The 23,910-nt window shown below is 50.6% G+C and overlaps 1 protein-coding gene across 1 annotated transcript; it reads left to right on the top strand.

The window, feature by feature from the left end:
• The first annotated feature begins 909 nt into the window (after positions 1–909).
• Positions 910–22,106, top strand: SLC26A9 (solute carrier family 26 member 9). Its single transcript, XM_037811980.1, is given in 23 exon segments — positions 910–1,034; positions 3,854–3,993; positions 4,123–4,233; positions 4,857–5,032; positions 6,588–6,752; positions 7,334–7,486; positions 7,764–7,846; positions 8,614–8,761; positions 9,062–9,175; positions 9,378–9,455; positions 10,037–10,132; positions 12,530–12,636; positions 13,347–13,416; positions 13,502–13,594; positions 13,737–13,850; positions 14,475–14,756; positions 15,730–15,784; positions 16,906–17,051; positions 18,535–18,603; positions 19,814–19,913; positions 20,041–20,085; positions 20,129–20,209; positions 20,212–22,106. Coding segments are annotated over 23 exon segments (2,772 nt in total). The 3' UTR covers positions 20,433–22,106.
• Positions 22,107–23,910: the final 1,804 nt, after the last annotated feature.

Raw genomic sequence — 23,910 nt, forward strand, 5'->3', positions numbered from 1 at the left:
GTCTCCCTCTAAGCATGCCCCATTTCTTTCCCTCTCCCTCCTCTGCAATCCTCCAGTGGGCTTCTCCCAGCTCTGGGGGGCAGAAGGCAGGCGGGGGAACCGGAGGTTGGAGGAGAGAGAAAAGGTTCCTGCAGGGAATTCCTCTGGGCCTCAGGGGCCGTGGCACTCAGCTCTCTTCCCCTCAGCTCCTGGAATGTCAGCGAAGTTGCGCAAAGAGCGAGGAGGAGAGAGACATCAGTACACGAGGGTGGGGGAAAAGTTAGACACAGGAAGCCGTGGGAGAAGAGCTGGCAGCAAACCATTCCAATTTCCCCAGACACACCGTGGTCCCCCTGGGGAAACCTGTTGGTGAAGTCCCAGATGTCTTGTTCAGGAAGGGTCCTTCTGAGGTCACCTTGGCTATCCCCCTGCCTCCGGGCAGGCTGTTTTCTCAGTTTCTTCCAAGCCGACTGGCTGACTGTATGAGCCTTTCTGCCAGGGAAACTGAGGTCTGGGGACGGAGATTGGCTTATGGGGGTGCCAGGGGCCCATGGCGAATAGGTTCAATGAGCTGAGTCCCAGCTGTGACTCCTGTCCTTGAACTCCCACCTCCTTTTTGCCTGATATTCACGGGGGTGAAGGTGATGTCACAGGTGTGGGGTGCCAGCCACGTGCCGGGCGCCAAGCAAAACAGCCAGGGCGAGTGTGTGCATCATCAGTGCCTGGGAAGGAAGCCGCCAGAAGAAGTGGGCCTGATGGACAGACTTGAAAGAGAAAAGGGAGGCACCTTTCTGGAGGGGGGCGGGGAAGACCAGAATAAAACTGCTGCAGCAAGGACAAGAGGGAGAAGGCCCAAGCTGGCACCGGGAAGGGATCCCCTCCTCACTCTCCACTACTCTGCTTCTCCCAAAGCTTGTAAATGCTCCAGATATGAGCCAGCCCAGGCCCCGCTACGTGGTAGACAGAGCCACATACTCTCTCACGCTCTTCGATGATGAGTTTGAGAAGAAGGACCGGACGTACCCAGCAGGAGAGAAACTTCGCAATGCCTTCAGGTAACGTGGCCTAGAGCCCAGACTCCTCTTTCCTCTGCTCTCCCACCCCCCACCCCACCTCCTCTCCCACCAAAATCCTTTCTGTACTAGGATGTGGCCCTGCCCTAGTCTCCCGAAGATGGCAGTTGGGGAGGCCCCGGGGAGGTGAGGTTCTGAACTCAGTATGTAAGATCTACAGCCCCATCTTGACCGAGAGAACCCTACCCCCCCAGGGGTGTAGACGCAAGAACCACCCACTGCTTCAGACAGGTTATAAGTCCTCCCCAACCCCCTGCATGAGGGATCTCCCACCTTCTCAGCCCACCCAAGACTCTGGGGTTTTGAGGGAGCTGTAGATGGGCATACTACCAATATGGCAGGGCAGGGAACATCAGAGCCCTTACAACAAAATCAGCTTCCCTTCTCATCCAAGGAAAACTGAAGCAACCAACACCCCATGCCCTTTGTCCTCTCACCTGCACGATGTTCCTGATCCAGAGAATACTCAAAGGAGGCCCTAAATTCCAAGCATCTCCTGCAGGGGACCTGGATGAGGTCCTACTAGCCCCTGGGCTCTTTCCACGCTCAGATCCCTGACCATTCCTTTCCAGGGTTGTGATGTTGGCTCATGAGACCTTGCCTCTAAGGAAGGGGCTACATGAGGTGCTCTTTACTCATACCCCAGAAGCCTAAGGCTGTGAGCTTCTCCCTCCCCCTTCCCAGACTTTCTGACAGACCTCACTCAGCCCTAGCTGTGGGCTGGCTCATGCTCCCTCACTCTCCTGGGGAAGCAGTTGATTCAGTTACCTGGATTGAGGTCACTGGCAATGGCTGAAGTAGGGATGCAGGTGGAACAGGTCCAGACCAGGGAATCACCCGCTTGAGAGACCTGACTAAAAGCCTGGCCCAACCCTGCTTCTCCTGGGAGGCTCTATCTCAGCCCAGTTACAGCCTAGGTCTTGGGTCCCCAGTGTCTGGACACGTTCCCACACCTGTGCTCCTCAGGTGGGTGGGCTCTGCCAGCTTTTGTGCCCAGAGTTCAAGTCTGGTTTGTTTCTGTGCTAGAGGGATGGGGGTGTCCATTGTTGTCTTGAAAGATTAGGGTGATGAAAGCCATAAAGGGATGTAGGGAATGAACAGTTCCCATTAGCTGGCATGAGAGCCTTGAACAGTGCCTGGCACACAGAAAGTATTCAATAAATATTTGTCTAGAGAGTGAATGAATGTCTAGAAAGCTAATCCCTCTCTTCACTTCCCTTTTTATGGCCTCTGGGGCCTCTTTATGGTTGTTTGGCATCTGTTTCCAGATTTCCTTTCTAGCTTCAGATGGCTTTGCCCAAAATATGGCAGGCTTGCAAGTAAGCCTGGGCCTGTACTAGCCCTCAATGGAGCTGTTTCTCTTCCCCTCTATTCATGAGTCCTGTTCTCTCTGATGAAAAAAAAAGAAAAGAAAAGAAAAAAACCAACCTAATAGATCCCTGCAGGGCTGGTTCTCTCTTAGGATAAGACTTTAGAAATGCTTTAAGCTATTTACCATCAGTCCAACTCCCTTCCGCCATCCCAAGGACGGGATAGGCACCCACCAGCCCCAGAAGAGATCAGGGAGTCAGATGGTGATGCCGTTGCACGGAGTGTTGGTGAGGACAGAAAATCTGCCCAGACCTTGCAGGGTACAAAGCATTGTCTGTGTTAGTTTCAGTCTTGGGTGACATCCAGGACACCCAGTCTCAGAGAAACTATTGTTGAGCAACAGCAAAGAGCAGGAATTGGTGCTGGGCAGGAAAGGAGACCTGATCAGAGCAGGCCAGTGAGTCACCAGCTAGGGCCTGAATACTGGAGCTCCCTCAACTGGGAGAAGAAAAGCAAATACACACACACACACACCACAAGCACACACATGGGCCTTCCAGTCATCAATTCTCCAGCTGTCACCCTTGAGTTTGTAGGCTCTTGTTCTGACCGCTCCTGAGTTTCCATGAAAGGACCTCAAGGTGTTCAACAAACAGGGAAGGGATCAACTCTCCCCACCCTGCATTCACCAATGAACAGCTCCTCTATTCTTTCCTCCCTGCCAATGAATTAAAAGGAGAAAGAACTCGGGTATTGGAGTCATAAAGGATGGTGGGTCAGCAGGGGTACACCCTGAAGGGACAATGGAACCGTCCTTTTAGGGGAAGTTCTAAGAAAAATGGCAGCAGCTCCCACTCAGACTGCGTTTCAATACCAACCCATCTTTCACTTATTCATTCATCCATTTATTCAGCAAATAGTTACTAAGCACTCCTCTGTCATGCACAAGGTATACAAAGACAAACAGAAGAAACTGACTTCTTGTTATGGTGGGGTTTGCTGTTTAGTCGTGGAGACAGCAAAAAGTGAGTGGTTACAATACAGGGCGCACACAGAGCTGCAGGAGCCCAAGCAAGTGGCACCTGTGAAGACAGAGATTCGGAGAAGCTTTTCCTGGAGAAACACCATCTGAGCCGGGAGGTGAACTGGGTATCTCAGAAGGCTCAGCCACCACAAGACACACACCTCTAAACCAAGTCTTGTAGACGTCTCAGGGTGAACAGCCAGAGGTCAAAAGATCAAAAGACCTGCAGCTGATGCCCAGGGTGTGTTGGCAGCCTCTCAAAAGAAAGCTCTTGGCTTTTCTTCTCAGTATCTCTGGCATACAGGGCAGTGTGGGTGCTCAATGTCATGCCTGAATTTTGAATGACATTTGAATGAATGATTGAATAAGTGAAAGAATTACCAGGAACAGGATATTATAATCCCTCCCCAACTGGAGTGTCTGAGCCAGGCTGTGCTGAATGGAAACCTGTCCTCTTCCCCTCCAGATGTTCCTCAGCCAAGTTCAAAACCGTGGTGTTCGGGCTTTTCCCCATTCTCTCCTGGCTCCCCAAGTACAAGATCAAAGACTACATCGTCCCTGACCTGCTCGGTGGGCTCAGTGGTGGATCCATCCAGGTCCCACAAGGTGAGGGGGTCCCCTCAGCCAGGCCTGGCCTGCTGCTCCCCCCGTATCCCTCTCCCCACCCACCCCTCCCTTCTGTGGCCTCTGTCTCCCAGCTGCTGCCCTGAGCCTTCCACCTCTGTGTCCTCCCAGGCATGGCATTCGCTCTGCTGGCCAACCTTCCTGCCGTCAACGGCCTCTACTCCTCCTTCTTCCCCCTCCTGACCTACTTCTTCTTGGGGGGTGTGCACCAGATGGTGCCAGGTAAGGCCTCTCCCCATCCGGTGGGCAGGATGCCCTGGAAGGTGAGGATGGGTGGCGTGACAAGGGGGTTCCTGGAGTTGGTGCTAGTTGGTCCTGGAGGGAGCGTCACTGTGAATCAGCCCCAGCCTGCCATGACCTTGGCAAAACCACCGAGCCTCCGTGAGCTCAGTTAGTGCTGCTGCTCTGCCCCCTCCCTCCCTGGGCTCTGGGGAAGGCCAGGTGGAACAAGATTCCCCATATGCCAAAAAGTGCTAAACCAATGTGAGAAGTGACCTTCTAACTCCCAGGCTGGTCCCAGCAGGCCATGGTGGAGATATTTGGTGCTCTCTGGTACTAAGCAAGATGGAACAAAGGGCCTGGTCACTGGGCCTGGTTACCGGCTCAGGCTCTATTTGTATTTCAAAGCTTGTTTCCTCATGTGTCCAACGAGGTAACAGTAACGTTCAAGGTGAAAGCACTTTGAAAGCGTAGATTGTGGAGAGACGTGAAGGGCGGTTGGCATATGCTGGAGAAGGTGTGGGGACCCATCACCCTGGAGGTTGGGAGCATTCCTGGGCCCCTTTCTGGTTCCCATGGGCGTGGTCCAAACCTCTGACTTGTGCCGGCTGGGTGGGGCACCACAGGTACCTTTGCCGTTATCAGCATCCTGGTGGGTAACATCTGTCTGCAGCTGGCCCCAGAGTCGAAATTCCGGGTCTTCAACAATGCCACCAATGAGAGTTTCGTGGACACGGCGGCCATGGAGGCGGAGCGGCTGCACGTGTCGGCGACCCTAGCCTGCCTGACCGCCATCATCCAGGTGAGGGGCTGCCAGGGCCCAGCCTCGGGAGGGCACCGGACAACCCTGCCCCCGCCACAAAGCCCCAGATAAAGCTGAGGGAGGGTTCTACCTCCTTCCTCTTCCCCATTCCCAGGGCCAAAATAGGACCTTGAAAAGTCAAGAGTATCTCCTCACCCACCTCCAGGCAGGACCATGAGACCAGCATCCCCAGCTGATACAACTATTCAAGCTGAGAGACTGTCAAAAAGACTCATAGCCTCTCTCCACTGATTCTTCCCCTGCCCAGCAATTCTATCAGCACAGGTTCCCCCTCTGTTCCCTCTTATGCTTCCAGGTTACTCAGTTACTCTAGCAGCCCTCATACCCCTCCCACCACCTCTGCTTCAAACCTCAGCATCAGCTGCACAATATAAATTGAGCTGCTTCCCTGTGCAAGAGCTCTGCTAGGCTTTGTGAAGGGAAGCACAGTATGACAGAATGCAAAAGCAGGAAGCAGAGAGTACCCTTCATTCATTCAGTTCATGGTTTTTGTTTTTTGGGTTTTTTTTTTTTTTTTTTTTTGGTTGTTTCGCAGTGCCAGGAACTAGATGAGGCCGCAGGGAAACAAAGATAAATAAGAAAGAGTCCCAGTTCTCAAGGAGTTCCCAGCCTAGTAGGGGAAGTAGCCATGTAAACAGATAAATTTGTATGCAGTAAGATATGCAGCACAATAGAGTTCTATACAAATAGCTGTTGGAACTCAGAAGAGAAAGTCAGGGAAGACCTCAAAGAGGAGGTGACATTTGACTTGACTTGTTAAGCATGAGTAGAAGCTAACAAATAACCAGTGAACATGGTGTGGAAGGGTGGCCCAGACAGAGGGAACAAAACCCAAAAGCTTTGAGGCCTCAGAGAGTGTGATCCGACCTGAATGGCAAGGAGTTTGGTGTGGCTGGAGGGTAGAGAAACTTTTGGGGAAAGGCCCAGGATGAGGCTGGTAAGGTAGGCAGGGGCCAGACAATGAAATCCAGGGTCTGTAGATTTGGGTCAGGTTGGTAGTTTCGAAGAATCCTTGAGGCAGCAGAGAAGATCATGGATGGGAAGGTGGATTAGAGACAAGGCACAGGGGGCCCAGACCAGGGTGATGGCAGTGAAGAACGACAAGGGTATGGATTTAAGGAATATTTGGCCGTCAGCATCAACAGGGCTTGGGGATAGAGTGGATGTGGGAGGGGAAGGAGAGGGAGGTGGTAGGATAACTCCCAAGTTTTTGGTTGGGCAATTGGTTGGGTAGTGGCATTATTTACTGAGAAAGGAAAAACTGAAGGAGGAGCAGACTCATTTTACAGATAAAGTAATTGAAGCCAGAGAGGTGGCATAACAGAGAACTGTGCCCTAAAGAAACTAAAGGTCTGATGGCAGGGCACACAGGACACAGTAAAAAGTCAAGACAAGGTCAAAGAAAAGCTCATTTCCCAAGAGCTACTGCTGTCCCAGGGGTGCATGGAACTCCAGCGTGGGGTTCAGGTCAGGCAGGCTCTGAGGGCTGCTGACCCAGCGTGCCTTCCCTCTCTCCCCCACTTCCTCTTCCAAGATGGGCCTGGGCTTCATGCAATTTGGCTTTGTGGCCATCTACCTCTCCGAGTCCTTCATCCGGGGCTTCATGACGGCCGCCGGCCTGCAGATCCTCATCTCGGTGCTTAAGTACATCTTCGGACTGACCGTCCCCTCCTACACGGGCCCAGGGGCCATCGTCTTTGTGAGTCTGGGGACGTACCTCCGTGGATTGGAAGGGGCTTGGGCAGACACACACACAGGGTTTGCCGTTTGAAGAAGCTGTGAGCTCCTCCTTGTGGGGCATTCTCAAGCAAGGGCTGGCCGACCCATGGTTCAGAGAGGAATTGGAGAGGGTTCCCACCTTGGGAGGGAGAATCGAACACATGACCTAGAGGGCTTGCCCAGGTTCTTTGGGCTTAATCCCTGCAGGAAAAACAATGCACACCCTCCATCAGTTCCCCATTCCAGTGCCTCCTCCCCTCCTTTCCTGGGAAGTCCTTCTTTATGTCTAATCTTGATCCTTCCTCCTTTAGTTTGATCTCATTCCTCTTCTATTCAGGGGAAGAGAAAGGGACTCAGGCTTGCATCCCTGCATGAGCTCCTTTGTGTTCTTTGCGGGAGGTGGTGGCAGATGGGACAGTTCATGCCCAGAGTCTGAATTCTGCTTTGGTTCTGCCTCCATTAAGCATCGTTGACATCCTTTCACTGGGTCAGGCACCCAGGGTTGGGAACAGTATGGCAAGAAGGGGTGGGAGCCTATGAGCATGGTGCTTTCTCCCCCAGACCTTCATTGACATTTGCAAAGGCCTCCCCCACACCAATATCGCCTCGCTCGTCTTCGCCCTCATCAGTGGTGCCTTCCTAGTGCTGGTGAAGGAGCTCAATGCTCGCTACATGCACAAGATCCACTTCCCCATCCCTACAGAGATGATTGTGGTAAGAACTTGGCTTGGGGCTGGGGTCTTGAGAGGCCAGGTTGAAGAGGCAGTGAAAGAGGAATTCAGCTCTCAGCTGGGGCCAGGGGAGCAGGAAGTCAGGCCTAATTCCATCCATCCCCTTGGATATAGCTTCCACTCTTTCTGCTCCCCATAGTTCCCCTCAAGAAGGCAGGGGAGAGGGGTTTGATCCCCCATGGGAAAGGGAGACCTAGGAAAGAGCCCTGCCCCAGAGCCCACTTAGGGCCAATCCCCATTCTCCACTTTGGGGTTTGCAGGTGGTGGTGGCGACAGCTATCTCCGGGAGCTGTAAGATGCCCCAAAAGTACCACATGCAGATCGTGGGGGAGATCCAACATGGGTGAGTCCAGGCGGCCCAGAAGCCCAGACCCCACCCCCCACACTCCCCCTCAAAGCCTGGGCTCTGCCGGACTGAGATGAGCCCAGCTCTATGAAAGTGCATTACAAACTGCATGGTACTGGTGAGATGTGAATTATTACTAATACTTATGATGACGAAAAGCCACAGCACTAAGCAGTGGTGGCTGTTTGATGAAAACTCAGTCTTAACTGCCACTCTCCCCACCAAAGTCTCATTAGAACCACACTATTCAAGCCAAGCCTCTCTGGTCAGCCCCTTGCTGGTTCTTCGCCTTGCTCTGATGCATTGGCTCTTTTTATCCATGTGGAAAGGAATCTATTAGGGTTGACAGAACTCACCGAGAAACCACTCAGTGCCAAGCACCATCCTGGGCCCTGGGAGGAGAGGGCAACGGGTGCCCTGCAGAGCTGGAGCAGGCAAGGAAGGGAAGCTCCCCTCCCCGCCCCGCCACGGCACTGCCATTATCCTGAAAGGGTCAGTGGAGAGAGTCCAGAATCCAGGCTTGAATAAACCAGGCCCTACCTCTTCCTGGCTCTGTGGCCTTGGATGAGTTTAGATTCTCTAAGCCTCAGATTCCTCCTTGTTAAGCAGGGGTGAGGGAACCTACCCTGGCGGGTTGTACCGATGAGACGCTTTTTGTAAAGACCCCAGCACATAGGGGCTGCTTCCTGTGGGCTGGCGAAGGATGGGCTGCCTTCCCGTTCCTCACACCCTCGGGCCCTGCCTCCTTTCCGGCTCCTCGGCAGGTTCCCCTCTGCAGTGCTGCCTGTGGTTTCGCAGTGGAAGGACATGATTGGCACAGCCTTCTCCCTGGCCATTGTGGGCTACGTCATCAACCTGGCTATGGGCCGGACCCTGGCCAACAAACACGGCTATGATGTGGATCCTAACCAGGTAGCTCCGGCCACCCCCAGCAGGGCTGGGCAGAACAGGACAGGGCCAAGAGAGGGGCCCTTTGGGCTGACGTGAGGCAGGCTGCGTTCCAGCTGGGGACAGGTGGGGGGACTTCCCTCACCCCAAGAGGCTGGCTGATCAGGAGTGTACGGTTTTATAGCTGTAGGGTTGTGCACAAGTCCTAGGCCCACGAGCCAGCGAGCTTGCATGCCCAACCAGGCTTGGGCCCTGTGCCCCCGTAACCCTGCACCCACACTCCAGCATTGGATCCAGATTCCGATCCTGCTCCTCTCCCTGCAGGAAATGATCGCCCTGGGCTGCAGCAACTTCTTTGGCTCCTTCTTTAAAATCCATGTCATTTGCTGTGCTCTCTCAGTCACTCTGGCTGTAGATGGAGCTGGAGGAAAATCCCAGGTGAGCTCTGTTCCAGGGAAGTGGGGGGAGCAGGGAGCTGACGGGGATACAGAAAAATTGCCACAGAGAAATCCAGACACCTGCAAGCCAGGCCAGATGCCTCCTGACTTTCCTCACCCCTCCTTACCCTCCAAAGTCATCTACTGGGAATAAAGCCAAAGCAAGAACTGCACACCCACCCTGTACTCTTGACTCTGAATAGGTGGCAAGCCTGTGTGTGTCCCTGGTGGTGATGATCACCATGCTGGTCCTGGGATCCTATCTGTACCCTCTCCCCAAGGTAAGAGCCCAGCAGGATAGCAGAGGACAGGAAGAGATTCGGGGGGGGGGGAGGGGGGAGAGAATAAAAAGAATCCCTAAGAACTGCTGCAATTGTTGCTTTACAGATTACAAAGTGCTGTCATGGTCTCATTTAATCCTATTCACAAATTTGAGAGGTAGTCAAAGTAGGATTTATTCTCCCCATTTCACAGGGGAGGGAAGCTGAGGCTGATATGTCCATTGTGAGGCAGCTAAAAAGTGCAGAGCTGGGCTCAAACTCCCGTCTCCTGACATTGGAGTCCATTCTATAACCAGCAGTGACAAGTACCTGTGAGTGCCAGGCCATCTTATAGCCCAGCTAGGAGGGCTCTAGGCATAGGACCATTTAGAAGGGGACAGGGGATAGCCTGGACCCGCCTGACTCTAGTGCCTGTATTCTCCAAACCAAAGACTGCGTGTACCAAGCTGGGAACTTCCCTCAGAGGGAAACGTTCTAAAATTCCAGTTCTGGCCTGCCGGGCTTCAGGGTCAGGTGTTTGTAGGAGGGGCAAGAAGAAAGTGACACCCCCAGGTGACATGGGACATTGTTCTGTTCCCCAGTCTGTGCTAGGAGCCCTGATAGCTGTCAACCTCAAGAACTCCCTCAAGCAACTCACTGACCCCTACCACCTGTGGCAGAAGAGCAGGCTGGACTGTGTAGGTACTGGGCAGCCCCTGGGGACCCATCCCAACCCTCGCCCTCTCTCCAACTACACCGCCCAGCCACGTCTGCTCGCCTAACCCTCATCTCCTCATCTGCTGCTCCCTAATCAGCATAACTGAGTGGTTAAGATTCCAAGCTCTGGCCAAGACCTCTGGTGCTCAAACCCTAACCCAATCACTCACTGGCTCTGTGACCAACAGCAAGTCCCTTAACCTCTTTGAGTCTTGGCCTCCTTATCTGTGAAAGGGAATTTTATGCTCCGCATTCCCTAGGGTTCCCATGAGGAGAAAATGACATTATACAAGTAAGCAGCACATTGTCTGAATTGCGTCTTGTGCTCAATAAATTTAGCTAAGATTATCATTGTGATTTATAGTTCCAAAAAGGCAAAGAGATGTCATTTTCAAAAAATTCAAAAGCCCAGAACATAAAGTCAGAGGACCAGAGTCTTGAACAAGTTACTGGACTTCTCCAGAGCTCCATTTCCTCATTTGTAAATTGGAGTGATAGTCACGAAGGTGTCATATACTTGTTCTGGGGATTAAATGAGGTCATAATGGGAAAGCACCATGTAACCATAAGACACTCTGCAAGCATGAGTTTATCGTTATGGTTAGTCACATCCGTCACCACATCTGCCCCCAGACAATAATAAAGGCTACCACACATTGAGGACACTGCAGTATCTCGATTTTAGCCACACCACAACCTAGGAGAGAGGATTTACCACACTTATTTAAGATGATGAAACCAAGACTCAGAGAGGTTAAGTAATACAGAGGTATAGTGGTAGGGTCTGGATGTGAACCCAATATCTTAGATTCCAAACTTCTGGGTTGCCCCGTCACTATGGGAAGGAGGCTCACCTGCATGGTTCAGGGAAGTCAGAGAATTGAGTGGTCCATCTGGGATCCCCCAATTAGTGGATGATGAGGATAGGGAGAGAAATGTAGGTCCCAATTCCCAACCCAAGGATCTGATTTTAACACATTCAACAATTCCCCTGCCATAGTCCTCATCCCTTATGTTCATACAGTGTTTTGTGTTTCTATGGCCTCGTTTAAGCTTCATAGCGATTCCATACAAGAATTTGAGGTACCCTAAGGGTCTGTTCCGGTTTGCTAAGGTTGCCAAATGCAAAATACCAGAAATGGATTGACTTTTATAAAGGGGATTTATTAGGTTACAAATGTACATTCTAAAGCCATAAAAGTTTCCAAACTAAGGCATCAACAAGAGGATACCTTCACTGAAGGAAGGTCAGTGGCATCTGGAATACCTCTGTCAGCTGGGAAGACACATGGCTGGCCTCCGCTGATCCTTTGCTCCCAGGTTCTGGTTTCAAAATGGCTTTCTCCAAAATGTCTCTGGGCTTCTGTCTCTCCTAGCTTCTCTCTTTCAGCTCCTGTGCATCCTTGCTTGCTCTCTAAGCACCTGGGGGCTCTCTCTTAGCTTCTCTGGGGCAAATTCTGGGCTTCGTCTCCTAGCTTAGCATCTCCAAATGTCTTTCTGTCTGCTTCTCCATCTGTAAGCATCTGAGTCTGTGTCGGCACTAAATTCTCTTAAGGATTTCAGTAAACACCCTGAATGAACAGGATCACAGCTCCATGGAAATAATCTAATCAAAAGGACTCACCCACAGTTCAGTGGGTCACATCTCCATGGAAACAACCTAATCAAAAGATCCCACCCATAATAAGTCTGCTCCCACAAGACAGGATTAAAAGAACATGGCTTGTGGGGGACATAATAGATTTATACCAGTATGTGGTCCATAGGGGCAACTCTCAAAGCTGCATCAAATCCTGCAACCCAGCCACATACCCAGGCACCAGGCAGTCAGGGCAAGAAGCAGTCACTGAGTGCCTGTGGAGGCATACATAGCCCACGATTCAATGGAGAAAGGGAGCTCACATTTATTGCAAGCCCGTTGGTGCCCATTGCTAGGCTAAGACCTTTGCATTCCTTGACTCTTTAATTCTTTTATGAAGTACGTATTAGTCATCTTCTTTGTGGATTAAGAAACTGAGGCTCACATAGCTAGTTAGTAGGAGAAACAAACTTTGAACCCAGGCCTATCTGACCCAAGGCTCATGCTCTTATATTATGTCATGCTACCTTCCTGCGTGTGCCGGGGCTGTCCATAAAAAATAACACAGACAAGATAGGGGAGCCACACTTGATCTAGGGAAAATGGATGAGGGTACTAAAAATGGATGAGTGCACTGTTTGAACTGAAGTACAAATATGTAAAACATAGCAAAAATGCAATAAAAAGGAAAGGGTGGATCTGAGGTTGTGCTAGCAGAGAATGGCCTGACCCAGGAAGACTTCCTGAAAGAGGGAGTTTTCTCCCCAGGCCTGCTTTTGACATCTCTCTCTCCTCACAGTGTGTCTGGGTGGTGAGCTTCCTCTCCTCCTTCTTCCTGAGCCTCCCCTATGGCGTGGCTGTGGGCGTCACCTTCTCCGTCCTGGTTGTGATCTTCCAGACCCAGTTGTAAGTCACACTCACCGACCCAGCCCACTACCCCCTTCCTCCTTCTGGGCTTGGTCCTGGAGGTGCTTCCAGACCTGAGGAGAGCCCACCCACCCAGGACCATGGGCACAGCTTGGGTCATATGATTTCCCATACCCTGAACACCCCAGAAAAAGTCACTGTGGTCTGGAGGGCTGGGGGGGAGGGGGTCCACAGAGGCAGTGGGGGGACAACAGGTGGGTAAGACTCAAAGTCCTCCCAGAGGTACTGCCAGAGCCCTAGACCAAATAGGGCCTCCACCCCAGAAGAACAGCAGACTACAGGACTGTGTCCTTTCTAGAACGAGATTACACAGTACCAGCTGGGGAGGGGAGTGGGTCTGGGCTGTGGCTGGGAGAATGCAAAACACTGAGGAAGCCTGTCTTCTTTCCTTGAGAACTCAGAGCCAGGCATGGTGACTTTTGGGCCACCAAAGCTTGTGACTTGTGTACCTCCACCCCTCTTCTCCCCTGAGCCATGTCAAGGGCCTGCCCATCATCCCTAGTTACAGCCCCAGCCCAGGCCGCCAGTCATATGCCTGCAGTTCGGAAAGACAAACAAAACAAGCCAGGGCATGAGGAAGGGGCCCTCTCCTGCCCTGCCTCTGGCCCCAGCCCCCACCCCCAAGCATTCTCCCAGGCCCCTGTGCTATGAGAATTCTCTTATGTTATTCTTTTTCTTTCTTCATGCAGTCGAAACGGCCATGCTCTGGCCCAGGTCATAGACACTGACATTTATGTGAATCCCAAGACCTACAACAGGGTGGGTAATCCATGCTTATAGCCTCCCTCTTTTGCTCTGCCCGTAAAGATACACCTGCCGCCTAAGCTCAATCTCCCTGCCCTAGGTCCAGGAAATCCATGGAATCAAGATCGTCACTTACTGCTCCCCTCTCTACTTTGCCAACTCAGAGATCTTCAGGCAAAAGGTCATTGCCAAGGTAAGGCCCAATCCTCTGGTGACCAGAGGAGATGGACAGAGATCCAGGCCAGAAGACGAGAGCAGAAGGGATCAGGGAGGCAAGAGCAGGCTGCCTCTAAAGAGGGTGGGAGTGAAAACTGCTGTTGGTTCTCTCTCTGCAGACAGGTGTAGACCCCCAGAAAGTATTGCTGGCCAAGCAAAAATATATTAAGAAGCATGAAATGGGGACAAACATGCCCACACAGTGGAGGAAGTCTCTATTCATGAAGACCAAGGTGAACTGAGGCTAGAAACAGCCTCCATGACCTGCTCCCCTGTCTGTCCTGATCTTGTCCCTGGTGCCCCACCTCCCAGCACCCCGCAAGGCAAAGACAGTCCCTCTGAGCACTGCCTGATGGCCACTGGGCATTCTGCTCCATGGGAGAGGGGCTGCCAGCTCCCAGGGTAACCAGCAAACTCCCACAGCCCCTCCTCATTTTCTGGCTAAGGTAGTGCATTGCCCTCGGACTTATGAACAACCCTGAATGGGGAGCACTAGTGAGTTAACTGGGGTTCCCAGCAAACCCAAAGCTAGTAAGGCCAGGGTGGGCATGGGAGTTCTAGGGAGAAGCAGGCAGACATGGACAAATGCAAAAAGATGCTCAGTTATTTCCAAAGGATCTTCCTTCCAGAACGGAGCAAACTGGCTTCAGTACTTCTCTTGGAAGGTTCCTCCCCAACTTACAGGCCCTGTGTAAGGAAGGGGTTTTGGGGGTGGCCTTTCCCATGGGGTGTTCAGGCCCTTTATTGCCCATCACCAACTTTAGTTATCCACCTCCACCGCCACCTCCACTCTACTGGCCCCTGCTTCCTCAGTGTGATGATCCCTGACTCCGCGCCCCCATCCCCCACCCCTCCAGACCGTCTCCCTGCAGGAGCTCCAGCAGGACTTTGAGAATGCCTCACCCACCGACCCCAACAACAACCAGACACCTGCCAACGGCACCAGCGTGTCCTACATCACCTTGAGCCCTGACACCTCCTCAGCCACCCATTGCAAGCCACCCGCCTCTGCAGAGTCTGCCGGTGAACCTAGTGACATCCTGGCCAGTGTTCCGCCCTTTGTCACCTTCCACACCCTCATCCTCGACATGAGTGGGGTCAGCTTTGTGGACCTGATGGGCATCAAGGCCCTGGCCAAGGTGAGGCCCTCAGGGAGGAGTGTGCCCACTCCTCCTCTCCCTCACTGCCTTTCCTTGGAGACCTCATTTCCACAAGGGGAAGCAGGAAGCTCTCCAAGGAGGCTGAAGTTTCTTTAGGATTCCTCCTTTCCCAATGCTTTCTGTAGAGCAGGCCCAGAGCAGCCTGAGAACGAGTCTCTGGAAAGGGTACCAAAGCTTCAGGCCCTGCTGTTCCACTCCACCCCAGCAGAAGCCATCACAAGTTCCCTGTTGGGGCCCAGAGTCCTTTGAGTAGAGTCCAGCTTGCCCCTGGTTCATGGCCAGCTTCCTGCCCACCCTCACCTTGACATTCTATCAGTCAGCCAGTTCAGGCCAACCTAGAAGAGGAGAAGAAATAATATCAGGGCCCCACACCCTCAGGCCAAACAGGCAGCCCACGGGACATCTTGAATAAATGAATCCATCTGATAACTAATCAGCGGTCACCTCTGCAGGGAGTCAGCAAACCTCAGAGCTGGCCCAGGCAGAGGCAGCCCAGGGGAAACAGAGGAAGAGGCCCGTTCCCCGCAGCCTTGGGCCTCAGCCTGCTTCCCTAGCCTGGAACTGGAGGCCAGGCCAGCCTTGGCTGAAGCCCTAGCCTCTCTGAGCTCCATCCGCCCCTGTGGCTTTTGCCTGAAGCCACAGAGTTGGGGAAAAGGTGGAAGTCTGGGAATCTGAGCTACAAAGGAAAAGATCTGGCCCTGTAGAAAGGAGCCACATGACCACATTGGCAAAGCCACAATTCCATTTTCCAGGGGAGCCCTCCTCGGCCAACACTCCAGGGGGAAGTGGTGTGTTTTTGTGCTATTTTTATCCCGGTCTGTCAGGGCCCTCAGGGGTGCTTATTTGTTTGGCTTCCCCGCTGAAGTACATTTTGTGAATCGCTTTTGAGACCCACTCAGAACATTCCTTCCCTCTTGTCTCCCTACCCTCAAACCCTCTCCAACACTTCTAGCTGAGCTCCACCTACAAGAAGATCGGTGTGGAAGTCTTCTTAGTGAACATTCATGGTAAGAGAAGGAGGCCAGTTTAGGGCAAGGGTGTGGGGCAGGGGCAGATTGGTGGGTGCTGAAAAGTGGTGGGAGGAGGGGGGTAAGTGCATCCAAATATTCCCCCAAACTGCTCACGAGCACTTCAGACACCAGTCAGGGCAGACTGAGGCCAGATAGTGTCTACCTCCCAGAAGCCCCAATAGCAGAGCGGGGGGATCACGAACTTGAGAAAGGACAACTAGGATTCCAATCTGCCAATTTGTCAAGGGACCTTGACCAAGTTACTTTATCTGTCTAGGGATCAATTTCTTCCCGCATAAAATGAGGGGGCTGACTAGATGAATTTGGGAGTCCTCCAAATCTGAGGGTCCATGAATCTCAATAAGCAGAGAGCACACAGACACTACTCAGGGAACACACAGACACTCATTTTTATATGCACAGTCTCCAAAGGGTGCACATACAAATCTCAAGGACTGACCACAGAGTCGTGTACACACACTCCGTTAGTGTGGATGCAAAATGTGCAGCCATGGAAACAGTGAGCACACACAGCTGCACAAGAGGATGTTAAGGGTCCCGTAACACACAGCCAGCTTCCTATAAAGGGTTCGATCCCTTCCAGCCGGGCTGCCCGACTTCAGAACTGGCCTGAGCATGTCCCAGGCTCTGTGGGGACCCTGCTCTGGGAGAGCAGTCCTGGAAAGGCAATGACCTGCTGTGCTCCAGTGGAATTCCTCCCACTCTTTCTGGACACTCCCTCAGGAAACCATCTCTAGGATCTGGTGAAAGTAAGGGCTCTGCCACACACCGGAGGTTGCAGGAAAGGTCTGGGTAACTTTCGGGAATAGAATTGGCAGCAGCGTGCTCGTGGGCGTTTTAGCCTTTCCCTCTCCAATCACTGCCCGAATCAAACTGCTTCCTGCTGCCCTGGGCGGAAGGCTCAGCATCCTCAGGCTCACGTTGCCCTCTGCTGCCCAGAACTGAGATTGCAAAGCCGGTGGCCTGCAGATGCAGCAAGAGCACAGCCTTCAGAACTTTGTTACTCTCCTTCCTTCCCTGCTCTGGCCCTCATCCTCCCCCACCCCTACCCCATCATGGCTGTCATCTTCCTGAAGGTGGTCTTTTCCTCCTTCCAGCCCAGGTGTACAATGACATTAGCCATGGAGGCGTCTTTGAAGATGGAGGTCTGGAGCGCTGCCATGTGTTCCCCAGTATACATGATGCAGTCCTCTTTGCTCAGGCAAATGCTGGAGAAGTAGACCCAGGACGTGACTTTCAAGGGGTAAGGTCCCTGCACCTGGGAAATCCTAGGCTCCTAGGGCAATGAAATAGCAGGACTGTGGAACATAAGAAAGAACAGAGGAGAAAGTTTGAGCTCCAACTCTGGTTCAGTCATTTAATTCTTCTGAATCTTGGTTTCCTGGTCTGTAGAATGGGCACTATAAAATAATATTACCTACTTCACAGGGTTTTTCAGTTTCTGTCTTTGTTTTAGGATTAAGTGGTAAGATATCTCAGATGTCACTTGAAAGCGTTTTTATAGAGCATCCTGTATCAATATTAATTTCCTGATCTCAGGAACATCCAAAGCAAATTACATTCTGCCTAGTATCTGTGATTGCTCACCCCCTTGCTCCTTCACTTTCCCTAAAGGGGGGTTGGGGAAGGGAAGGAAAGGGCCTGCCCATTTTAATTTAACAGAGCTTGAAGATCTCAGTCTGGTGCTGATGAAGTGGCTGGGTCTGCGTTTTGTCCCAGCTTCTTGACACTTAATTTACTAGCTCAGTGAGGGGTATGCAAATGAGACTCAAAGAACACTGTCTAGGACTCCAGAAAGCTGAAGAACCCAAAAAAGCCCACCCCACTGGGGTCCCTGCCCAGGCCTTGCCAGTTGCCGCCCACCCCCAGGATCCTGCCCTTGACCTCCCAAGACTTTGTTTATGCTTTAGCCCTCGATAAAAACCACCCCTGCCCTCCATGGGTCATAAGAAAGGCGTTTCTGGCCCTAGTGCAACGATTTGCTCTTTGCTTTCAGAGACTGGTGAAGGTGAAGCCATCTGTTCTGAGTGCTGAAAGACTGCCCAGAAAACACGGGGCCTTGCTTAGAGGGAAACTGGAGGTGGGGGGGTGAGGGAGGCAATGGGCTTTCCCACTTCATGAACCTCATCCATAGAGCAAAGAGAGGGAGCTTCTGGAAGAATCCTGGTCATTTATTATTGCATAATAATTTCCAATTGTTTCAGTTCACAAAATACTCATACATACAAATTATATACACACACTTTATGTGTATATACACGTGTGTGTGTATCAATGTGTGTATGTACATGTATGTTCGCATATACATTACACACATGCATACACATACACATATATATCTTTTCAGCAGCATGATGAAGCAGATGGCCAGAGAAGCTAATCTGGTCATCCTACTTTTACAGATCACAGATGAGAAAACAGATTTCCAGAGGGGTAAATGAATTCCTCAGGGTCAGGCAGCTAGTCCTTATAAGCTGGGGAAACATTCCATGCCTCCAAGATGCCCAGTAAAGGGGGGAGACCCTGAGGCACAGCTGTCTGGTACCAGGGGAAGACCACAGCTGCACTTTATTTGTGAGGCAGGTGAGGGGGGCGTGGGAAGGTGCAAGAGGGCAAAGTACACATCAGAAAACGTGGTGCATGCCCTGTGCCATTGGCCCTTGATGCGCATGACTTTGTTCCCCAGCCACTAGCTCTCATTCTTCTTCACTGTTTCCCCCATCCAGGCTCCAGTCGACCCTGAGCTCTCGTACAACTCCGAAGAGGACAGCCCCAGCTACTGGGACTTAGAGCAGGTGAGCTGGGGTGCGGGAGGTGCTGGGAGGATGGGCGGCCGGTGGGGGGTCAGGCTCTCTGCCTCCTAGCCAGAGCAGTCACCTCCAAGGCAACACAGTTTCATTCTCATCTTTCTTTTACTAGCGGATCTTAGTACTTCTCACTCCCCTGAAAGGCACAGTGGGGGAAGGGAGAGACACCAGACCAAGTCCTAGAGAATTTATATCTATTCTTAACTCTCCAGTGTATCAACCACATGATTTCGGGCAAGCCACAATCCTCCACTGAGCCTCAGTTTTTCTTATCTGTAAAACAAGGGAAATATTGGTACTACCTGCCCCACCTTCCTCACACAATGAGTGGGGGCTTCATTTGTTCTTTCCTTAATTCAGCGGGTATCTGTGGAGTGCCTGTGACTGGCCTGACAAGGTAGCCATACAGCAGTGAGCAAAACAAATGCCTCAGATGAATTCTAGGGTTTCAAATGAATTATTATTGCATGTGGGCAGACCTTATGAACTCAAAGCTATGCAAATCTGAAGGATTACTATCCATTAAGGGCCCTGACATGAAAATTAGCACTAACCCAATGTCCTGAATTAAAAGGAACCCAAATGACTAGGTTTAGCGAAATCTGACTTTGGAGTTACTAGAAATAACATCTCTTCTTGTGCCTCTCCCCATTCGTTTTAGCTTGGGTTCTCCAGTCCTCTGAACAATCTATGAGGATGCTTATGGCATGTGGGAGATGTTAGAAAATAGAACTGGAGATTGGTTTCTGTGCTCTCAGACTGGTTTCTGTGCTCTCTTGGAATTTCCAGCATATTCCAAAATTCCTGGATAGGGCCAAAATAGCTTATCAGATAGAGAAAGGACTTTAGAACTTTTCTAGTCCCACCCTCTCATTTTACCTGATGAAGAAATTGAAGCTAAAAGGGGGAAGAGGCAAGTGGAAGGTCACACAGCACACCCATGGCAATTCAAAATTAGATTTCAAGGATCTTCTTGTGTCAATGCTCTACCAGTTCACTTCTATGGCTGCCTCTGCCTTTTCCCTGCTCCTACACATACACATACACTCACACACTCACATGCACATATGCTCATTCACACACACACACCTCTTTCTGGCCTGTGGTCCAAAGGGCCACCTCTTGGCTACAGCCACTCTGAACCCAACAGGTCTAATGCTCTGCCCTCCCTTCCTTTTCCTTCCTGTGGCCCCTGCAGGAGATGTTCGGAAGCATGTTTCACACAGAGACTCTGACCGCCCTGTGAGGCCCGGCTGGTTCCCTTGCTGCCTCTGGAGTGCCTGATTCCTGGGACTACAGTGAAGGATGTGCCCAGGATTGCTGCGAGTGGTGGGTAGTGGAGAACACATCTTCCAGGACTTCAGCTCCTCTCTACCTTCCTCTGCCTCCTGGCTCCTACCCCTGCATCCCTCCTCTCCTTGTTAGAGAGCAGCAGCATGGAGAGCCTGCTGTTTTGGAACCGGGCCTGGGGAGCCCACCTCTTCACTCTTCCTCTGATTCTCAGGGCCTTGGCCAGCAAGGAACAAGCCTCTCGCTCACCCCACCCCACCCATCAGGTCCTACCCATGGCAGCTGGCAGGACCCCTTGACTTCAGGACTTAAGAGTGAGCCGAGGGCGGAAGGAAAAGTGCAACTGTGCTGATGTGGAGCATAAGCTTCGGAGGTGTCCTTGGGTCAGAGGTGTCAGGCTGCCACTGGGTGCAGGGATAAAGAGGACTATGTGGCTTGCCCCTTCCAGCTGCCCCAACTCCATCCCTGGCAGCTCTGCACCCCTGGAACAGTGTGCTCCCCACAAGCCAGCATCTGTGTGTTGGTGACTATGTCTCCTTCCTTCTCATCCCAAGGCTGCTGAGACCATCGCTGTTACTCAAAACCTCAGACTCTAGCCTGGGAGTGGCCAGGACCCTCAAGACCACCAGCACTCCCTCCCACCCTAAGAGCCAGCCCCACCAAGGCAGCTGTGTCAGCCTCAAGAAACGTTATCACTTCAGGAGCTGCTCCCTATCACTCAAGGCTGGTAGAAACCCAAAAAGGGGGCAGAATCCTCTGGCAACCTAACAATAGATAGCAGTTATTTTGCACAAAGGCTGTTGGGAATCCCTGTTTGTACCTGAGACTTAGTGGGGGAGGAGCTGCTAGTGCTAACACAGGGCAAGCTGGTGGGAGTCGGGCCCTGTCAGTACCCCCCAACCTTAAGGTCAGTCAGGATGACAACTCCTCTCCTTGGGAAATCTGCCAATCATTTTAACTCTCCCTTATCAGCTTGTAGTGCAGAACCATGATGAGCCCCTTCAGCCAAGCAAGGGAGGAAGCTCCCCAGGAACTAAGGCCCCAGCTGGTGCAGAACACGGAGAAGGGCTGATCCAAGTTGGATATTCCTCCACAGGATTCCTAAACATACTCAGGACATGAGGCCATCTCCTTCTAGGAAAGATGAGAATAGGGGTTACTTTCCCCACCTAAGGGGAGGTAACTACAGGAAACCCTGCTGTTGACTTGAAAATAAATAAGTTCCATGTGCAAGTGTTTTGTAAAAATTTCCATGGAAGTGCACAGAAAACCTTCTGGCCTCTTCCCACTGCTTCTCCCAAGCTCCTTCAACTAAATATCCCCTGCCCCAACAGGTTGGGCTGGCCCAGCCTGGAAAACGTCCCAATTCCTAACTTCAGCCTCATCTGCTTTGTTCATCTGTATTGAGTGAGTGTCAGCTAGCGAGTCTTCTAAGAGTTAAAGAAGTGGGTGCTGGCAAAGAGCCAACACATTCTTGGCCTGAGAGCATTTGCTTCTCTGTGAATTCATTATGCCATCTGGCTGCCAATGGAACTCAAAACTTGGAAGGCAAAAGACAATGTTATCTGGGATTCACCACTGCCCAGCACCCAAAGTGCCAAATTTCAGGAGGACAAGAACCTTAGCCAATGACAACTCACCCTCCCCTACTCCACCTCCAAAGTCCAGCTCAGGCCCAGGAGTCTGGGGAAGGTCACAGAGCCTCAGGACATCCCAAGTCAAAGGCCCCCTTGGAGGCAACATTTAGGACCCTTGAGGACTTGAGGACTTGATGAAGTGACTATTAGGCCCCAGGCCAGCCCCAGAACTGAAGGAGCTTGTGGCTCACCATGACCTGGGGTTGGCCAGGGCTTAGAAGAGATCCTACAACATATCCAAGTTTATAAATATTCACAGAGCCCACTGTGGAGGTAAGATTGGAAACACACAGGGAGGAGGGGAGATATTGAAGAAAACGTCACTGTCGGAAATATCAGTCAATTACTTTGGAAATAACACAAATTCACGCAGACTACTCTGGATGTGACTGAGGCAAGAAGAGGGGACAAGGTAGTGAAATAATCCAGAATTTCAGTACTTATGAATGTTCTTAGTGAAACGGACCTGTTTTGATGTGATTCCCAGGGAGGACTGGGACTCTTGAGATATTTCTGTAATTTATTTAATTTAAACGCCCTTCTTCTTTTGTTCATTTTGGTAATAAAGTGGTTTTGAAATGTAAACAAATCAATGTGTTTAGTGTTCCAGAGAGGCAAAATGGGTTGCCCTAAGGGAAAGCCGGCCTTGCCTGGTGCTATTCTGGGGGAGTAGGGGGCTGAGATTTCTTCATGAGTCTCCCAGTTCCTCTCCAGGTTCTGGTTTTCCACTCCCAGGAATGAAGAAGTTTCCATTCTAGCTGAAGAGCCGAAGTCTTGGAGAAAAAAACTGGATTGAGGGATTCACCTACCAGGGACCAGTCCCCAGAGCCAACTCTGGCTTTCGTGGCTATCAGGGAAAGCAAAGTCCCATCATCCTCAATGTTTACCCAAATCTTCATTCATTAATTCTTTACCCTTTATGATATGTCTATTAATGGTCAATCCCATCAATACCCATCAAGGCTCCTAGAGCCCTCAGCTCTAGGGAACACACAATCTAATCCCATGTTATATTCCCGGTCTGTGAAGACAATGCAAAGAGAGTAGGACCACAGGACCAAAGGGGCCCAAAGGACTAAAGGATGAGTCCCAACTTCATTTACTAACAGTGGGAAATGGAAGAAGACAAGAGCAATCACAGATGAACAAAGAGTAGAGGTGTGAAGGAGGCAGAAACAGCTGAAGCAGAAAGAGATAAAAGAATAAAGACAAAGGGAGGGAGATGAACGGGTGCAACATAGAGATACATGGGGGAAAAAAGAGATCAGAAGAACTAGAAAGGGGAGAAACTGGTGAAGGAAGGAGGAGAATGTTGTCCAGAGGTAGGGCAAGGAGGTGTAAGAACAACACTATTTGCATTGCAAGTGGAATAATATAGAATAATCCCAAATATTGTAAATCCTTTTATTATGATAAGCCCCATTTGGTCATTACATGCTAGTCTTTTCAGCTACTACTAGATTCTGTTTCTTAATATTTTATTTGATATGTTAACATTCTTTGCAGAAGTAAGTCTGGTCTCTAGCTAATTCTAAAATTCATGTGGAAATGCAAAGGATCTAGAATACCCAAAACAGCTATGGAAAAGAAGAACGAAGTTGGAGGATTAACACTACTTTATTTCAAGACTTCTCATAAAGTTACAGTAAGTAAGATAGTGTAGCAGCATTGGTATAAAGATATACAAATAGATCAATGGAACAGAATAGAGTACAGAAAAAGAGCCATAATTAATACCCTGCTTTTATATTAATATTACATGTGCTTTATAAAGAGAAGTTGGAAGCTTTCTACATGTTTTATCCTCTGCAACAGTTCAAATAACATTGGAATGATCTTTAAGGATTTGACAAAATTACTCTGTGAAACCATCTGGGTTTGATGCTTTTTGAAGAAGTAGCTCTTTGCAAATTTCTCTATCTCTTCTGTGATAATAGAAGTCAATATCAGTAAATTATATTTTCCCAAAAATATTATTAATTTCCTCCAGGTTTTCAAATGTATTTGCATCAAGCTGAACAAGGCAGTTTCTTATGATTCTTGTAATTTCCTCTATATCTATGGCTTATTTCCCCTTATTTCTTGTTGTATTTGGCTCTTTTTTTCCTCAGTTATGGGAGCTAATGGTTCATCTTATTCATTCATTCCACAATTTTCCCTTCGTAATTCATTAATTTCTACTTCAATTTTTACTAGTTCTTTCTTCTGATTTTCTTACATTCATTTTGTTGCTCTCTTTCTAACTTCCTTGCACATCCCTTTACCTCTACTAATCAATCCAATTCCTTACAATTTCCCGCCTCTCAAATCCTTGCCCTGCCCTCTAGAACACTGCAATCCACAGACTCTCCCATATCATCTCCCTCCT

This window comes from Choloepus didactylus, chromosome 2 (assembly GCF_015220235.1).
Source record: "Choloepus didactylus isolate mChoDid1 chromosome 2, mChoDid1.pri, whole genome shotgun sequence".
NCBI classification, from domain to species: domain Eukaryota; kingdom Metazoa; phylum Chordata; class Mammalia; order Pilosa; family Megalonychidae; genus Choloepus; species Choloepus didactylus.